General features: G+C 40.2%; 1 protein-coding gene across 4 annotated transcripts; it reads right to left on the bottom strand.

Annotated features, from left to right (window-relative positions):
• Nucleotides 1-1,001: 1,001 nt before the first annotated feature.
• On the bottom strand, nucleotides 1,002-12,650 carry LOC306704211 (muscleblind-like protein 2a). 4 transcript variants are annotated; one of them, XM_079170463.1, is made up of 10 exons: nucleotides 12,463-12,650; nucleotides 10,301-10,946; nucleotides 8,466-8,630; nucleotides 8,151-8,378; nucleotides 7,790-8,044; nucleotides 6,589-6,642; nucleotides 6,067-6,211; nucleotides 5,791-5,826; nucleotides 5,008-5,108; nucleotides 1,002-4,243 (listed from the first exon to the last, which is right to left on the bottom strand). In XM_079170463.1, the coding sequence occupies exons 2-10, from the start codon at nucleotides 10,472-10,474 to the stop codon at nucleotides 4,229-4,231; spliced, it is 1,173 nt and encodes a 390-aa protein (XP_079026589.1). In that variant the 5' UTR covers nucleotides 10,475-10,946; nucleotides 12,463-12,650; the 3' UTR covers nucleotides 1,002-4,228. The 4 variants fall into 4 exon arrangements, with proteins under 4 accessions (XP_079026589.1, XP_079026588.1, XP_079026590.1 ...); XM_079170462.1 differs by lacking the exon at nucleotides 5,008-5,108; XM_079170464.1 differs by lacking the exon at nucleotides 5,008-5,108 and having other exon boundaries at nucleotides 8,151-8,357.
• Between the last annotated feature and the right edge of the window lie 904 nt (nucleotides 12,651-13,554).

Genomic DNA, 13,554 nt, shown 5'->3' with positions numbered 1-13,554 from the left:
TAACTCACCCTTCTCTATGCATCAGAAAAAAACAAACTTGCTCCATCGAGGACACTGGGAAAAAACGCTGGTTTAGCCCCGAGAATAAAGTGCAGGCGCGATTTTTGCAAGACCGGACGCCGCCTCAGGAAAACAGCACCGACTAAAAAGTATTTGCACACTTAATTACAGAACTTGCGTCCCTTTGTTTCTTTTTCAGCATCTCTGGCGTGTCTCCGCTTCTCCTTCGCTCTCCGGTGCAATCCCAGCCGCCATACTCTCGGGTGTGGAGACCCCACCGCCGCTGCGTAACCAACTGGTCGGCTTCCGTACCGAGGTAGAAAAAAGGAAACTTATACGGACCCTCCCTCCCGTCAGACGGATGTGCGCGCGGTCCAACGGCCGGCCTCCGCTGCCTCTAAACCTCACTCGTGCCTAGAACGGGAGCTGCACGCGGTCAGCCAGTCACATTCAGCGGTTGCATTTCCGTTCATGTGTTAAAATTCCCATCATTGCCCCAGTGACATCCACGGAGAGCTCGTCCAATCACAGGGGCGGCTCGAGGACGTGTATCCAGGAGGAGGAGGAGGAGGAAAATGTACCGGATGCTGTTGCTATGGTAACACTGCATTTTTTTTGTGTTGCTGCTGTCTCGAATTTGAGAATGACGAAAAAGATGTCAACAAAGTTATTGAATTATTTATGAGCCTCATTGATCTGTACCAGTGCAGGCTGCATTACAAGACATTACACCTATTTGTGGTCTGGAAAATCATTAAATGTAACTGTATTTATGGTATATATATGTTTTATTCAATATCATTTTATGTATTTTATTACATTTTTTTTTTTAAATAAAATTGTATCATAGTTGATTTTATTCTGTTTTTTATTTCCTATTCTTTTGAGACTATAATTCAAATGCTTTTCTTTGCACGTATACAGCACTTTGCCTTATTACCTAGTCTTAGTCTTATAATGACATAAATGTAAGTGCAAAATGAAACAATGGAGCTCAAAGCACAGCATTTAATTGACATTTATTTATTTGCAATATTAGATATTACACAATTTGGAATTTACAGGAGCAGAACTATCAACATGAAATGTTTAATTATACACAAATAAAATAGTTTTCCCCAAGTAAGTTTAAAAAAAGAAAAGAAGAAGAAGAAGAAGAAGAAGAGGGGACAGTTTATATTCAGGACCAGCATATTTCGCGGTGTGATGTAATCTCACGAGCACTGTAGCCGGTCCCATCAGGATAGTTTTGGGGGTTTATTTTACAAACTGTCATTTTGGCCTCAAACTCAAAACTTGTCTAGCAATAATGTCACAGAAAAAGTTCAGTTAAATGTATTTTACTTATTAGACAATATATAACTAATAATTACTAAACAAATACAAATCCAGGAGTAGATTAAAGATAAGGCAAAGTTCACAAAAAGCATGTCCTCTCAGTCTGACGGTTGAGAAAGTGCTTAAGTCAGTCCGACCAAACATTCTTACTGTCCACATCTTTCTGATCCAAATCTCAAACAACTTCCATGTGCAGGTGTATCCACGACATTCAAGCTTATTTGCCAAAAAGGTGAAACAAACATTCGGGCTCTACGCCTTTTATTCGCAGGTAAAATAAATAAGGGAAAACATCTCATCGATCTAATAATAACCTAAACTTTGAAAGAGAATTACGGTTCAAACAGCTGCTCTGAACCTTAAACTCCACATCATCTGATCAGGCTCTCTTGAGGGTGGATTATATGTTTGCTGCAAGATGTTAACATGCAGTGGTGCCCATATAAAACACAAAACTCGACATTTCAAAATATATTCTCATGCACTGGATCACTTACAGTGTTTCACCATGGCATTAAAAGTATCCGACAGTACAATCTAATGTGTTTCTGTGAGGAGGAAAAAACATTTCAATCCCTTACAAACATCGTTTTAATCACTGCAACTTCAGATCGCCTCAACAACACAATTAGATGACAAACTATTATTACACTATTATGAAAGTTACTTTTCCGTAAAATGTGGCCTTTTTTTTGTACATTAAAAAGCAATTCTATGGCCTTGCTCGGACAAAGGCTGTTGTCCCTCTCAGGTGACAAGGCGGTGACAGGGATGAAACGTCTCAAGCTTCTCCGCGCTCCAACGTTCGATCCCCGGACACAAGACGGCTTATCGTAGGCTAACACAACAGATCGAGGCCCTTTGAGGAACCTCCAGCAGAGCTAACGTCGCTTTAATAAATTACATTCATCATAAAATAGAAGAGATTACATTTTTAAAAGTGTTCTTTTCTAATGTTGAACTATTAACATATGCAAGTATACTCCTTATATTCCAACTAATAATGCATGAAGGGAAAAAAAAAAAAAAAAGTGAACAAATGAAACACGTCTCGGTGGATTGTCTGAGTTAATCACACAAAAGTGTACACACACACCTTTTTCTTTCAAAAGAAAACAGTTGAAAAGACGGAACAGGGAACTAAAACTGTGTGTCGAAGAGAACGTAACATATACGAGTGATTTACATCTTTTTTGTTTTTCACCTAACCAGACACAATACCCAGTCTGTCTGCTGTCAGTTTCAAACAAAGCAGGGTCATTGCATAATGTGGTACCGACCAAACTTAATTTAGCTTAACTTAACCTCCTTAAACTCTACTTTACTACATAAAGTATTCTGCTGTGCATGAAGCACTTATCTTCTTAAAAGTGGATGAAATGAAGCTGGATGTTAACTCTCATACATAGCACGCACATACAAACGTGAGCGTCAGTGAAAGTTAAAATCGACTAAAGCGCTAACAAAGCTTTCTGCCTAACTGTGACTTAAGTAAGAGTGGGTTTAATGAAGTGATTTCTTTTTTTTTCACACAAAGCCTTTTAAATATGCACGGATATCCTCATCTGCACAATTCTTCAGGCACTTATAACATTCAAATATTACAGTACTGACAACTGATTGTAACATTAAGACTAACAGTTACACAACTCCTCCCTTAAACGATTACAGGAACTCTAGTTTGAATATAAACGGTGGTAATTTAACACCCGTTTCGTTTAAGGGTAACTTCGATTGGCTGCGGAGGATCTTCCCAAAAAACATGTTTCCGCTTCGTGCTCCAGTGGAAGCAGGAGCCGGTTTCACAGAGAAATGTGAAACTGGGCGTAATGTTAGGCCAGTCCTTAAGCCGCAAATGTTGTCTAATTGAAGTTGGACAGTTTGCTTGTTTGTCTTTTTTTTTATAATAAAGAGGATCAAATCTAAATGTTTGAATCATCGTTGCTTTACTGCCTTAAAAGGAAAAGTATCTGCAGCAAATGGATGATACAGTATTTTGACTCAGCAAACATACTGTATATGCAATGCAAAGGCACACCAGGAGGTGGAGTACTGATCCTGTTCTCTGAGGCTGACAGGGTGAACTATAGGATGGACTAACGACAATCTCAAGGAAACTAGTGTAATCTTCACAATGTGGTGTTTTACTATTCAGTTTGAAATAATTAAAGCTGGCACTAGATAAACAATCATTAATAAAAACAAGTTTACATTACACATTCAAAAAAAAAAGGAAAAATAAGTTGTTGCTCAATATCTTGAGGGTACAATTTAAACAATCTCTCGCGTAGGACTCCTTTTCACCTGGTTTTAACATGTACAGTTTGTAGATTAGATCTGTCCTGCTCATCTTTTCCTCTTGTAATATTTACAAAATTATTATTATCTGTTTGTTTCCATATCAGTAAATATTAAGGAGTTACTACTGTGTCTATACTGCCTGTTTTTGTTTAATTTCCACGTGTTTCCTGGTTGAATTTGCCCAGAAAAGGGAACTTTAATGAATGATGCTCTTATACGCAAACTGTAGACACATTGCATGTCAACTGATTGAGAGGCTAAATGCACTTCTGAGCGAGTCAGAATTAGTTTAGGAACTAGAAACCAGGATATTAAGCACGTTACTGAGGATGCATGTTAATGCGGGTGCAAAGGTGCGTGCATACAATGATCTTCTGTGACACTCTTATAACACAGTATAATCCTAGTAATTGAGCTATGTAAATTTATCATGAGAGATCAAAGTAACGTCTACAACGTTTTTCCATCGGGTGGTGTTATCGGCATGCAGCTAGTTGTAGGTTGTGTGTGGCGTTGACAGAATATTTACAGAGCAGTTGTTTGGCGTCTTTAACGGCAGCGACACGGCACAGACTTCTGTTTCTGGCGGTTACTTGAGGATGATCTGTTTCAGGAGCAGAACACAGAACACTTAGTGGTGACGTTCAATGGAAATACACTTAATGTGACAAAAGTGCACATCAGGCATCATCATTGTGATGAGAATACAATTGATAAAAATGAAATGAAACAAAGACTTTAACCCCCTAAACTGGAAATATTGCATAATGCATAATGCATTTTATACACTTTTTCCCAGAATTCTGCTTAATTTAAACACAGTATTATATAACGTTGGGTAACTTTACTGCAAGTTAACGTCACATTTGCAGCTGAAGCTACCAAAACATAAATAATACAAATCTCAAAGTCAAATATGACACAGATCATACAGACACACAGCTCAAGGTCCTGAAAGATGTCTCATTACAGTTTAATTCATGAAAATTAAACCCTAATCTGGACAGTATACGACAGATGATAATAGTACAATTAATACAAATATTGACTAATTAAATAACCAGTATGACAAGTACCAAAGCTAATATTGTGTTTAAGTATTCAGAGAACATTCTGAACTGTATATTAAGTAATGAAACAGGCGCTGAGATGGAGCAAAGCAAAAACACATGCGATGAAGAATAAATGCAATTTATTTTCCGATGGAAGACATAAATACTGTGAGGACTGTCCGTCTACAGGTAGGTGAAGCTGAACGACAAGCAATGCAAGCAAGGAAACGCTCTATTGATGAACTCCGGATTTAAAGATGAAGCACTTTATTCGGCGCTCAATGACCTGTAGAAGGAAAGGAAAGAAGGAGCAAACCTGATTGGCTGGTGCTGGCCCGGTGGCTGCGTAGGGCACACTTGTGGCGTGAGTAGCTGCTGCAGAGACAGTAGCAGGCGAGGCACTGTACATCATGGGGACTTTTTCAGGAAGGGAACCATGAAAGCAATGAAAAGGGAGGTGGAGCATTATGGTAAACATAGCAATGTGTTTCCTCTCTCTTTGCCAGGCAAATACAACATGACATCATCAGCGGCGGTGGCGGCGGCAGCAAGCCATCGTCGGGTTAGACCAGCAGGTGTGATCGCACAGCGCAGCGAGACAGCAGGGGACAACGTAAGAGGTGGGCTGATAAAGAGATAACATCTGTCCATAATGAGACATCCCAAAAGAAACTGAATCTACACTAAAGCCATCAGAGGAAGAGTTTTAATAATGTGAAACATTTTAGAGTAATCTAAGGGACACTGATCATTTCCTGATCCATGGTGCGAGGTATCTCTACAAACAAAATCCACCAAATGGCTTAAATTATTATTTTATAGTACTGTTAGACTACCTGAAGGGATGTTTGAGAAAGGATTATTGATATTACAAGAAAGTATATACCACAATAATTGATTATAAAACAATAACACACACATATATATTCATATTTACAGAAAACAAAACCAAATCATTCTCTCTGGTTTTAATGCTGTTCCTGCTTTCCTATACCGTAACAACAAAAATTCCAGATGACTATGAAAGCTTCACACATATTCTACATTGATAATAATGAGACATACTTATATATATATAATAAATAAGGAGAGGACCTACCTATGCTGTTACCGGGACCCATGCAGAAGACAGAACCTGTGTGAAAGAGAGAATATAATTTAGCATGATCAACACTTGAGACCACATGAATACATATTTGGTGAGGTTAACACACACAATTAAGACCCAGAGTGACCAATTTAAAAGAAATGCAGGTACAATTAAGTAAAATACTACATTTCATTTATCAAGTGTGAATGATATTTGTGAGCATGTGCATCTACCCCCAGAAAAAGAATTACGACTCCCATCGAACATAAAAAGGAAATAGCTCACCTGTGGGGTAAAATGCCTGCTGCTGCAGCTGTGTGTTGGCCAGAGCCTGTTGGTAGTGCAAAAAGCTGGGGCTGAGCAGAGAGCTGGCCCAGCTGCTCTTCTCAAACGCTGGTCTCTTTGGTAGCGGTACGCTGTAGGGATAGGCCTGCGAGGGAACAAGAGACAAGACATGACACACCAACACTTCCTCTTCCCTCTCTTCATCTACATTTTACTTAATATTTAGTATTCATAAATATATCAAAAAAATATATGGGAAAACAAACGGCAAACACAACTACACAATAAAGATGATTGTTATCACATAGCGGAAAAATCAGGCATGTTTTAGGATACAAATATGAATGGAATAACCAAAAGATTTTAAATAATCTATCAAATTAAGCATTTAGAGCTACTGATGATGACTGAGTACACAAAGACTATATGAGACTTGAAGAAGCTTTAAAAATCACAATGACAAAAATGAAAAGTTATTACAGTACAATTAAATGCTACAACCAAAGCAAAAGGTGAAAATACCAGGTCTACAGTTGCCTCGAGGGATCGCTTCATTGCTTTGGCAGTCGACTGAGTCTTTTAATAGCAGGCAGCGAGCACATGATGGCAGTGGGCCAATGGGATTCAAGCGTTTAACATACAGGTAACAGCAAGCAGAGGTGCGTCATGGGGGACAGCATTGTGGATAGGTGAGAAGGGGAAAACAAAAACAAAATAATCTGAATGTAGTATACAACATAAAACACAATATTCATGCACAGTAACCAAAATAAACAATTCAAAAGGAACACACTAACTACAGACTCCTTCATTAGTAGATCAACATGTACAGTTACTCAATAGCTTCGGTAACACACATTCACAATGACAGGGCACCATCTTGTATACTTTTTATACTGTATATAGTATGATTGAGGTTAATTCTAATCAAAACACTACCACTTACATGACGCAATCACTGCGGTATACACACTATATACTTTTGAATACATACACAGATTGTACAACATTTTCAGGAAAGGGATAACGATGTAATGCACATCAAGCACTGAACGTTTGGATTGTTAAATGAGAAATGATTTGGTTTTATGAGTAATAGCCAAAGGCAACAAAGCGATGTCATAACACACAGAATGCGGAGCTCCGTTTGTCACACTAAGGTTTGTGTCGCCTTCTCTACTTGTACTGTACAATATATTATCGTTTTGTATTTTAAGATAAAACTGAAACCAAACCAAGAAACGTTCAAACTAATGTCTGAAATGACGAAGGGGAAACTGTTCGAGTTGGTCGATAATATAGAACAGATGACTTTGCTCTTTTGTGCCATTACGATGATTCATACTATGTAGCACATTGTACACTGTTTAACACTGTGTAACAAGCCGTGTCTCAGTTAACTGCAATATAAAAAATATATGTAAAGCTCCGAATTTGATTGACAGGCCTTTCACTACAATAAATTGACAATAACGACCATAAATCTAATCTTTGTAATCTATGCTCCTAGTTATCAGAAGAGAAAGTGCAGAGTTCCCATTTATGACTAAACATCAGGTGAAGTTTAAGGGCTTACTCTGCCACTACATTACCTACATTAGAAATAATAGTAGTGCTCCACATTCAGTGATGTCATGGCAAACACAATTACATCAAAAACCTCTATTACTATTGGCAAAAATCAGGTGTTTTCTTGTGCAAAGTGAATAAGGCTCAGTCTTACCATGCCTGCAGCTGCGGCCTGGGCTGCCACGGCTGCGTGATTGCCTTGCTGTTGACTGGATTTGATCTTGGCCTGCAAGTGCGCAGGCGGGTGGAAATACTTGCACTTCTCCCTGGAGCAGCGGCTCTTGATGTAGTCCATGCAAACGGTGACGGTGTTATCGGTGGTGTCGATCATCGGGCTGTCACTGGGGTGAGCGAAGCGGCAATCTGTCTCCCCTCTTGCACAGTTTCCACGCTGAAACTCGCGGCACACCTGAGAGGAGCAATTACAGCAAACGGTGAGCGTGAAGCCAGATTATGTCAACCCACAGAACTACTAATGATTTTTATTTTTTTTTGTCCTTGTGGTGCATGAGTACCTCTAGTTTGTCTGTACGCTGCAGCTTCTGTGAGGGAGAAGAAGAAGAGGAGGAGGAGGAGGAGGAGGAGCTCTGGACTGTGACACTCGGGCTCCCAGAAACCAGAACTTGGGTGTTGGAGAGGTTGTCTGTTGGGATGAGGCTCATTCCGTGGCTCAACGGTGTCATGTATGAACCATAACCAAGACCAGTGTTTGAACCCAGTCCCTGCGTAACATGAAATGTCGGCTATGAGGGAAAACGTGACATATTACAAGGGAGACGAGCACCATAACACAAGTAGACGTTCCTCCCTAAAGACTGTGAGGACCTTACCATGGACTGCAGGCTGGGTCCCGGCATCATGAGCTGCATCTGTTGGGCGAGCACGGCGGCCGTTGTCTTTTGCTGGATGAGGTTGTTGCGCCCGTTTATCTCCAACTGGGTTTTTAAGTGTGACGGTGGGTGAAGATACTTGCAGTTTTCTCTTGAGCATCGGCCCTGTATTCAGGGAGAATAGAAAAGGCATGAAGAATTCCTCTAAATAGTCTTGTTGTTTCCTATCATGAACTATCACAGATGTTCAGACGGGGCTGTAAGGAGCATGATGGTCCAATGGGAATGCAATGGTGATTTGCATTATATTTCAACAGTCTGGTTATTAAGCTCAAGCATTACTATCTCATTTTAGACTTTACAATGAGCCTACCAATATCATTCCTGTCAATCAAGCATCTGCATTAGCCTAATGAGAGGTTAGCTTCCCCCTGCCCCTTATATTCAAATCAAGTTAACTAATTTCATATAATTTGCATTTCTCCCTCCCGAGAGATTTATATTAATTACTTTCAGTGGATAACCATGTAGGTTGAACTGTCAACATTGTTTCATTAGGCAGGATAAAGCTGAGAAAACGCAGCGCCAAGAGAAAGTATTCATTTCATGTTTTATTGTTGTATAACTTTTTTGTTTTGGCTGCTTGTAAGCATGAAACGAAAGTATGCCTTGAGTCTTTTAAAAGTGGCATGAAGTGATGAACGGGTAGACTCATTAGAAGTCTGAGAGTCGTGAGAGCTCGCCTCTGGAAACAGCTCATGTTTGTGTATCAACAGGACTCTCACCTGCTTTAACGGAGGTCATGCGCTACTAGTTACAATAGCAAAGCATGTGCGCAATCTGTAGAATAAAGTTAACTCGGTTAGGAGTCCATAAAATGACTAGACTGCAAAGTAAGAGCAAACAACATTGGTTTGTGAGCACGACTTGGGCAGCTAGTTCTGCGTGTCTTTTAATAATAAATAAAGGCTGAGGGTGAGCAACAGCTACTAAGTTAGCACCAGTTAACATTATACCAGTTGCAATGTTGTGAACAGACATTTGACGACTCCTCAGACAAAAGCCTATTCTTAAAGACATAAAGATTCATGTAACGTCATCACATGACTGCAACAACTGTGAGCTGACCTCTTATTTCCAACCTCGCAACAGACAGTAGGGACTCCACATCTCTATTGTGTATAACTGTTCTATTGTTTATTTGCAAAAATGCACAAACATCCACAAGTTAATCTTAATATTTTGAGAGCCACATTTAGGTCAAATCAATAAATGTTGTTTTTAGATGGAATAAAGCAGCTCATTTGTGGTAAAACCTTTGGTTCAGGCCGGACCAATGGAGCACAGAGAAGGCCAGATAAATGTGTATAAAGTGCCTCCAGTGAGGAGATAAGACGATGACTCAACAGGAGTTTAATCCTGGGAGCAAAGCTGCATTGTGTGATGATAGTGAATATGTGAGGCTGGATTAAGGCGGCCTTGGTCTCATTCAAGGCAACCGAGCAAACAGGAGAATAAAGTGTCTGTAGTCCAACATCTGACTGGTATCTTACTCTAGGTTTTTTGGGGGAAAGGTGTCTCTTTAAATATGACGAAACAAACACCCTGACCCATGTCCTGTTTTTAACACTGTAGGTTTGGTAGACCGACACGTTTAACCGTTTCTAGATGGAACCTGCACCCCAAAGAGCAATTTGATTTGCAATAATACAATAGAGAAAGCATTCACTCAGGGTCACAGGTAACAGCTTTCATGGGGTATAAGATAAGATAAGACAATTGCAAAGTATAAAGTATAAAGTCATGTATAAATGAGGGTGTGCGGTATTTCTTACCTTCAGTGAGTCAAAGCAGGCAACAACTCTCCCATTGTCAACTTGGCAGCTCTTCGGTGGATGAGCAAATTTGCATTCCTCATCACTGCGTGAACAGTTTCCTCGCTGGAACTGTCGACACACTTCCAGAGTTAGCCATTTTGTGTCTCGTACTGAAGAAAGGTTCAACGCCATGACCGAAGGTTATAATCATAAATTAAAAATGTTTTAAGTGAATCTATTGGGCCTCATACACCGGAAAAAGCTGTCGGGTTGGCTTTATGTGCAGAGTCCTCTTTTAAAACAAGCTGGCGAGTCCTCCATCAGCTGGAGCACAATGATCAGATGGCTGGCCAATCACTGACAGATCGCCCATCAAAAGGAAACAGGAAACACCGGAGACGTGTGTTTGTTTCTCCTGACACATTCAAGAGTATACACAAATGATGGTGGCCATAAATATCAGACAAGTGAGGGGGAATTTAATAAGTACTTGTCACTTTAGTCATACATTCTCAGGTCATTAGTATCTGTCCTCTTATACTGTGGCTCTATTTCAGTGTTTTTAGGGGCTTGTTGTTGCTCAGAGTGGTGCTGGAGTCAATCAATGCAGACGGACCAACTTCAAGTCCAGGATGCGTTCTCGAAGGCACTTTTTGTTGGTGATCTGAAAGACAAAAAAGCATGTATATTACAAAAACATTACAATTATGGTGCAAATAGTCTACAAGTTGGTGCATTTAGAGCTACCGTAAACACTGATAACATCTCATGTGCTTTCCTCTATTCACGAGAGACTTCTTCAGCAGTGTACAGCAAAAATCAGATTAGGTCAAGCAATAACAAATGTGGTCTTTTTGTAATTAGTCAAGTTATATCTAGCTACGTCAGACTCCCAAGAGCCAAATAGTTGAAGTCATTTCCTAAACAGCTTCTCAGATGGGAGCATTTGCTGCTTTTGGTCTCTGTTATATCACCGTTAACAGAGTCTTGTTGGTCCTCTTGGAGTTTGGGATATTGTGATGGACATTTTGTGGATTAAACAATTACTCAAGAAAATAATTGGCAGATGAAGGAAAAATGCTCTGAATGCTCTGAATGGACAAGACCTGACAAGTCAAACACCGACGGCGAACTGGGAGCAACAAAACGATACGAGCGGAATACGTTGAAGAGGAGCCAGAGCTTTGAGAACACAGCGGGCAGTATTAAAATGTGTTGAAGTAACTACCAAACCGAGGAGCAGTCAGCATCGTGGAAGCTATGGCTGACAATAGCACTGCATCAAAAGTCTGCCCGACAACATCAGTGAGGCGGTTTCCTTCTTGGTAACTTGGACAATACTTCTCTACAGTACTTATTGTAGTCCTCCTGTGATCTTTGTGTTTGAATCCACATTAATCTCTCTCGGCACATTAATCTCTCTCAGCCGTTCTGGTTTTTGTCTGCACAAACATCTCACGGTGAACATCGTGACGTTCTCCGGCCTAACGTTGCTAATGGTAGCTCCAGCCGGGCCTGTTCAGTAACAATCAACAATGTTAACCATATTAGAAACACACTGCCACAGATGTTGTGCTAATCAGGGATGTGTAGCTAGCTGGTGTCATGGAAATCCATAAATCAATAACAGCACAGAATGTAAACATGTTCAAAGCTCCAATCCACAGGGCCATAGCATGAATGTTATGTTGTTACACATATAGATTCAGGTCTGTCTCTCTGCTCGCTTTAACCGCTTTTTTTCACATTACAGTGTCACTTCCTGTTTGCTATTACTATAGGAAGACACGAGTGCTTGGTGCTAAATTGCTACCATCAGATATGCTGACTCTTTGCCCACCAAAGCACATACAGAATAGAAGGACAAGCAGCACGGGACAGTCAGACCAGCACACTGGCTGGTAAAGCACACAGGAAGTTGCTGAGCAGGCAGAAAAAGGTGGTTAATTCGTGAGCAGAATACATACTTAAAAGAGTTGAGAGGGTTCTCCACTGGGAGCAAGAATCACGGTCTACACATGTACAAAGAAGCCAAAGGCACATATTCAAAATAAAAAGCTGCTGTTGTTTCCCCGGATCGTCTGCTGTAGCAGCCGCTCAGCTTTACTGCATGCTATCCCACAGCATACTGCAGCAAATTCCTTTGGGCGCAAGTCAGGAAACAGAGCAAGAAAACCTACCTCCCTCACTTCATGGAGCACTAAAGAACTTCTTTCCTGGACCGAGGATTTAGGTTAGGTATCCAACTTTTGAGCAGCTAACTTGTTTGTATAGTGACCGTAATAACAGCTTTTAACCCCCTCTCTGTTCCACAGATTCAGTGACCAAAGATTTCCTCTCCACAACAGTAAAAATTTGCCTGTCCAACTCTGGCTGAAACATTTCCAGCCACCCCCCCTTCCTGTCTGGGTGCCAACCCCCCGGCAAGACCCTCCCAGTCAGAAGTCGGCCAATAGGAAACCAGGAGCCGATGCACTGTTTGTTCACAGCTTGGAGCAAGGCACTGCTGGCAGTTGACCCTTTATTGAATCAAATGTAATGAGTTAGGAAGAGAGTGAGTTCAACAATTATAGTATAGGCACAAGAAATGATATACCTACTAACACTATACAAACCTTTAGCCGGAATGAGACTATGTACAGAGCATGTAGCACATCTGTGTCCTTTACACAGTGCCCTGCAAGTAAATTAATAAAATGTATGTAATATTACGCCTATGTCATAAGCTCCATTTTGCATTACTTGCCGGTCAATCATAGCTCCACAACACTGTCTCAGTAGGTTTCTATTCAATTTTGTACCACTCCCTAATAAGACAATTGTCTTATTAGGGAGTGGTACAAAATTGAATAGAAACCTACTTTCAACTTGGTTTCAACAGTACTATCGGAGTATATCCATGTGTTGTTGTTTTTTTACTGAAGAAAGTTCTCCAGCATTATATTTACTGTTGTACCATCATTTCACTTCTAAAGTATGCAATATAACACATGTTAAATGTCATTTCACATGCAATATAACTTACCAACCATACAAAATATGGTAATAATACTGTATTTATACGACACTATTTTGTAGCATCGTCATGCCCCAAAGATTCTGCAAACCTCCCTTTAATAACACGGTGTTGATCCAAGATCATACACCTAGATTTTGCAAAGATGCATACATAATTCATTCACTTGTGAAATCCAGAATGACAAATCCCAAGATGACAAGTTAATGTGTTTTTACTAAAGCAGAGATTAACCTCCTGTTGCGCAGCTGACTTT

Source organism: Pholis gunnellus (genome assembly GCF_910591455.1).
Source record: "Pholis gunnellus genome assembly, chromosome: 12".
Taxonomy (NCBI): Eukaryota; Metazoa; Chordata; class Actinopteri; order Perciformes; family Pholidae; genus Pholis; species Pholis gunnellus.
The sequence above is the reverse complement of the archived record's forward strand: the minus strand, read 5'-3'. Positions and strand labels throughout refer to the sequence as shown.

Coding starts and splice junctions, on each gene's coding strand:
- LOC306704211 (XM_079170462.1), bottom strand. CDS start 10,474: ATGGCGTTGAACCTTTCTTCAGTACGAGACACAAAATGGCTAACTCTG. Junction 6,643..7,789: donor AGGCCGCAGCTGCAGGCATG/GTAAGACTGAGC, acceptor TGCTATTAAAAG/ACTCAGTCGACTGCCAAAGC. Junction 6,212..6,588: donor TCGAGGCAACTGTAGACCTG/GTATTTTCACCT, acceptor GTTCCCTCGCAG/GCCTATCCCTACAGCGTACC.